Consider the following 5,709-nt stretch of genomic DNA (forward strand, 5'->3'; position numbering starts at 1 on the left):
CATCATATGTTTTATTCTTTATTTGCTTAATTACTCATTTATTTATATTTATTTATCTATTTTAGATGAATATGAAGATAGTACATGCCTTCATTTATTAGTGAAGGATGTGCATAATTTACCAGAAGGTTTGCGCATAGTTGTCAATTTTAATAGACAACATGCAGCAATAGGAGAAGCAGTCGGACTCCTTGCTGGAGTTTGTGGGCAATTGGCCACTGATTGTGTAGCATTTCCAATCAGTTTTGATAACTGGTCAGACATTCCAGAGAGCCTTTTTGAAAATCAATGGAATATTTTTTTCCAAGTAAGAAGATTACTTAAACTCTAAAGCTTATTTCTTTGTCATTATTTAGTTATATTTGTTAGTTAATATATATTCTTTTTTCCATATTAAAGGCTCGATTTTGCTTCAAAGTGTGTGATAGCTTGGGCAAACGATTTCTGCTCCAATCGCTTGGCAAAAAATGGAGGGAACATAGGATAAAGCTTTGAAATGAGTTTTATGATCCGAGGTTGAGTAAAACTGAGATCATAAATAATACACCAGAAGATATTACTCTTGATCAATGGGCTTTATTCGTAGAATATCGTTTGAAGCCTGAAACTCATGTAAGTACTTAATTTTCTAGTTAAATGTTGTCCCACTAAAAAGCCTTATATAGTTTGCTGCTGTAAATATGGAATGTTGTGAAAGGCCTTTATATAGAGTTGGTAATAAAAAGCCTTTATTCATAGTTTGCTGCCTGCTCGTCTTTTATTTTATATAGAGTTGGTAATGAACCAGCGATATGTTGAATGCATGTTATATGTTCAATGCATGTTTGACTCTATTTAATTGTGTCCAAATTTATCTTGCAGAACCTTTGTAAGAGGAATCAAGAAATTCGGCAAAAATAAATAATTCTTCATACTACAAGTGCTAAATCACTTGCAAGAAGAAGGGCTAAATTGGTAATCATTTCTATGGTTTTGTTTGAATTGGCTCAGTACTGCTATTCTCCAATGCATGATATTGACCAATTTTCCCATGATAGTGACTATTTTTCATGAGAACTGTTATTGTTACGATATTACTATCACTCACCACTTCATCATCATCACTATTCTTGCTACCATTATTATTTTTTATATAGCATAGGAGTCATTTATGTTTAGTTACTTAATTTTATGCATATCTTTTCTTAAATGATATATTTCTTCATTGAGTCTTTCTACTTTTCTTGAATTTTAGACGGAAGAGACGGGAAAAGAAGTTAGTAGGGTTCAAATGTGGGACATCACTCACAAGAAAATAGATGGAAGTTATGTTAATGAAAAGGCTAAAGAAATAGCGGTAAGACTAAACTGCAATAAGTAACTTGTTTGTATTTCTTCTTCTTTCTTTTTTATAAGATAATATTATGTTTGATTCTTTCTCTTTCTTTTTATATATATAGGAGAAGATTGAAGCATATAGCAGTCAACAAGTGGTGGAATCAACCGTTAATTCTCCTCTTGATGCTCTTGGAGTAGTTCTTGGGAAAGAGCACCCTGGTTGTGTTCGAGGTTTAGGCATGGGAGCTGTTCCAATAGTTTCTTTCAAGAACAACACTACAAGAATTAGTCAGATGAATTTAGGTTCTTCAAATGATGCTGGCACATCATCTACTTGTGGTCCAAATGTGCAAGAAGAGTTGGATACTGTTAAAGCGCAATTGCAAGCACTAGTCTCCTATATTGCTTCTAAGAAAGGAGGTAAAATTCTAGTAGAATTGGCTGGAATGTTCCCTACTCAACAAATTTCACAGGTACAAATATAATTTATGTTCTTAATACCTTATTCTATGTGTAATATTTGGACTCTTAAGGGAATTTGGGTCAATTTTAAAATTTGACTTTGGAAGCTAGCTTTAACTTTGTTAATTAAAAGCCTACCAACAATTGATTCCTATGAAAAAGACTAATTGATTCCTATGAAAAATTGATATACATATAACAAATTAAAAGGTGCAAGCAAGAAAGCTAAGAAAAATTTTAAAGAAGCTAAGTTAATATTATAATAACCAAAATTAGATTGAAGTAGTAACTAGTAACACACAGCGTAAGTAGTACACATGTTGTTTTATATTACAGTAACATTATTGTTGTTGTTGCTCCCCATTAACAAACTCTTATGAATTAGTTTCTCCACCATAAACCTGAAACTGTTACTAGTAGCACTCTTCTTCATGCTTCTAGCACTTAACTTGGCCATTATGATTATGATAAAGAGTAGAATGAAGTAGTAGCTCTGAATTCAAGTAGTACTGTATAAAAATGCAGTTTGTGTGATTGTGTGTGTGTGTGTGTGTGTGTATATATATATATATATATATCGAGTGGAAATGGTGGTGGTGATTGTGCATGTGGTATATGGCAGTTTTAAGATAAGATATAATTTGGAGGGTAGCTACACGGATATTTATTTGACAAAACAAAGAGAGATCGATGGTTGAAATAGAGTTAAATTACTGTGAGTTTTCTTTTCCTAATTCCCAGAAAACAGAGGATTTGTTGTGCAAATAGTTAGTGTATGTGAGTTTTCATTTTTGATTGAATAATTTCATATTAATAGTTTCAGATTCAGTTTTATATCCTTTTTTATTGTGCTCATAATTATATTTTTGTTGTAGGGATTGGATCAAGAGAGTGAAATTCCATCACCAAGAGAGTTAGGAAGTAGGTCTTTTGGAGCGAGCAACAAAGAAGCATGATCTTGTATAATAAAAATTTTATGTATTAAGTATTATAGATATATGTTAAGACAAATTATTGAAAAATGTTATCTTTGATACTTTGTTTTTGGATTATGAATTTTTATTTTCGGAGACTATGTATGAATTAAAAATCTTGTTATGATATTTGATTTAAGGTTATGCTTTTTGGTTATTATGAGACTTTAAAATTTGAGCTCTAAAAATGTCACTTTAAATACATAGTTTCAATCTCATTTTAAAAAGTCTAAAATTGTAATTAGGTAAAAACGACGACTAAAAACGCCATTTTAAACAAAAATGGTGCCATTATATCCTGGTAAAAATGGTAGTTAAAAAATGCCATTTTAAACGAAACGGATGCCATTAAACCCTGGTAAAAATGGCGTTTAGAAATGCCATTTTAAAGGAAAAGGATGCCACTAAATACAGGTAAAAATGGCGGTTATAAATACCATTTTTAACGAGAATGATGCCATTAAACCCAGTAAAAACGGTGGTTATAAACACCATTTTTAACGAGAAGGATGCCATTAAACCCAGGTAAAAACAGCAGTTACAAACTGCCATTTTAAACAACAACTAATCGCCATTTTATTTTGTTAAAATGGCAGTTAAAACCGCCATTATTACCGCCAAAAAACCGCTGTATTATCCACTGGTTATTACGGAAATTTTCAGAAAACTGCCGTAATAACCAGAATGGCGCCCAGAATACCAACGTTTCTTGGAAGCGCCGTTTTTTGTCATAATGGCGGTTATAACCGCCGTAATTCCCATAAAAAACCGCCATTTTAACCTTTTTTTTTGTAGTGACATAGAACTTCAAGGAAAAGATCCTGAAACCAGGTTCACTGTCAATGGACAGAGGGTTAAGCATTACCTTGAAGGAGATATAGAGCCAGGAGGCTCAACACTGCTACTAAGTTAAGTATAGTGAAGTCCAGCTAAAGACATTAAAGAAGCGCTTGTTGGGAGGCAACACAATAATCACTCATACTTTATTTTCTAGTTGTTTCCGTTTTAATTAATTTTCTTTTTAATTTCTTTTTAATTATATTTTAAGTTAGTTTTAGTGTTAATGATCTTGTACAGTGCTTAAACAGAGACAGAATAATGCAGAACAGCAAACAGAATACCCTGGAGTAAGGAGCTTCCTGCCGTTTAAATGCCAGAAAGAGTAGGGTGTTGAGCGTTTAAACGCCCATGGAGACAGCATGCCTAGCGTTAAACGCCAGCCAGGAGGTCCTGGCTGGGCATTTAACGCCCTGAAGGGAGCACAAGCCTGGCGTTTAAACGCCAGCCAGGAGGCCCTGGCTGGGCGTTTAACGCCCCACAAGGGGGACTACTCTGGCGTTAAATGCCAAAATGCTAGTATTCTGGGCGTTTAAACGCCAGCATGACAGCATGGAGTTTGGTGTGGCAGGACTTCTGTTATCTCATCAAGAATTCAATCCCATGGCTCCAAGAAGTGGCAAGACCGCCCCAAAGAACAAGAAAGAAGACAACTCAACAGTTGTTTTCAAACCTGTTCGATTCTTCACCAAGCAACATGAGGAATATTATCATAAGATAATGAGCAAAAGGCCAGTAATCCCTGAAGTGGGATTCAACCTTGGAGAAGAAGAATACTCAGAGATCCAAGAGCAGATTCGAAGGAGAGGCTGGGAGATTCTAAGTAATCCAGAATTAAATGTTGGATACAACATAATCCGGGAATTCTATGCAAATCTGTGGATGATAGATAAGCAAAAGAAAGATGGAACAACCATCCATACTTTTTGTACCATGGTCAGAGGGAAGATCATATACTTTCACCTAGACAGGGTGAGAGAGGTCTTCAAACTACCTCTGTAAAGGGATGACCGTGAGTCATACAACAGGAGGGTTGTAGCCAACCGAAAGCTAGATCAAGTCCTAGAGAACATATGCCTGCCCAGAACCCAATGGAAAAAGGGGAGCCATGCCAGCTGAAAAGGGCAAACCTAAAGCCTGTTGCTAGACTTCATTGTGCATTCTATACTCCCTACAAGTAACCGCTCTAAAGTCAATATTGAAAGAGCAGTAATGATTCACTGCATCATGATGGAGAATGAGGTGGAAGTCCACCAATTAATCCCCCGTAAGATTTACAAGTTATCAAATAGGGATTCCACTAGGGCCATGTAGGCTTATCCAAATCTCATCTTCTGCCTATGCCAAGAGGCTAAAGATTTAATCCCATCAGACCACTTTATTCTAGTGGAAAAACTAATCACCAAGCAGGTGATGGAGAGCTCCAAGATAGAATATGATAACCTAAAGAGGAAGGAACCCAAGCTTTCCTAAGAGATCCCTCCAATGGAGTACTGGGAACAGTTGAAGGCATCTGTAATTCACTTACAGAGCATGCTGGAGGATCAGCTCAGAGAGGAGCAGAAAGATCAGACTAGCATGATTTTCAAACTAATCAAAGAGCAGGAGAAGCAGGGGCGTGAGCTTAAGGAGCTGAAGTGCCAGAAGCTCTCTCCTGAAGAGCCCAGGGCCCCTCAAGCTGAAGAATCATATGCCCCTCAGGTTGAAGAGCCATGTGCCCCACAGCCTGAAGAAACCAACGCCCCTTATCCTGAAGAGCCCAACATCCTTCAAGTTGAAGGTTGTTGAGTTTCAACTCTGTGGCTATTCTAATTCTTATTTTTTTTGTCTCAAGTAATTCCATCCAAATTTAGAGTTGCATGATCACTAGTAGTAATTAAGTCTTTATTTTTATTTTTATTTTATGTCTTTTAATTTTTAGGATTACATAAGCATTAGTAGTAATTAATTAATTTTTATTTTTCCAATTAGCTATAAATTATTCCTCTTATCATCATTAAACATGAATAAAATAATAGATTTTTTTAGAAGAAATAAAGATGCATAAATTTTCGATTTTTCTAATAAAGAATAGTTAAATTATTTTGATGTGGTGGCATTGCTTTAGTTTCTGAATGCA

The 5,709-nt window shown here is 35.2% G+C and overlaps 1 protein-coding gene across 1 annotated transcript; it reads left to right on the forward strand.

The window, feature by feature from the left end:
* Positions 1,210-2,762, forward strand: LOC110263353. The gene is made up of 3 exons (XM_021104520.1): positions 1,210-1,336; positions 1,440-1,790; positions 2,655-2,762. The coding sequence occupies exons 1-3, from the start codon at positions 1,271-1,273 to the stop codon at positions 2,733-2,735; spliced, it is 498 nt and encodes a 165-aa protein (XP_020960179.1). The 5' UTR covers positions 1,210-1,270; the 3' UTR covers positions 2,736-2,762.

Source organism: Arachis ipaensis, chromosome B06 (genome assembly GCF_000816755.2).
Source record: "Arachis ipaensis cultivar K30076 chromosome B06, Araip1.1, whole genome shotgun sequence".
Lineage (NCBI taxonomy): Eukaryota > Viridiplantae > Streptophyta > Magnoliopsida > Fabales > Fabaceae > Arachis > Arachis ipaensis.

Coding starts and splice junctions, on each gene's coding strand:
- LOC110263353 (XM_021104520.1), top strand. CDS start 1,271: ATGTGGGACATCACTCACAAGAAAATAGATGGAAGTTATGTTAATGAA. Junction 1,337..1,439: donor AAAAGGCTAAAGAAATAGCG/GTAAGACTAAAC, acceptor TTATATATATAG/GAGAAGATTGAAGCATATAG. Junction 1,791..2,654: donor CTACTCAACAAATTTCACAG/GTACAAATATAA, acceptor TTTTTGTTGTAG/GGATTGGATCAAGAGAGTGA.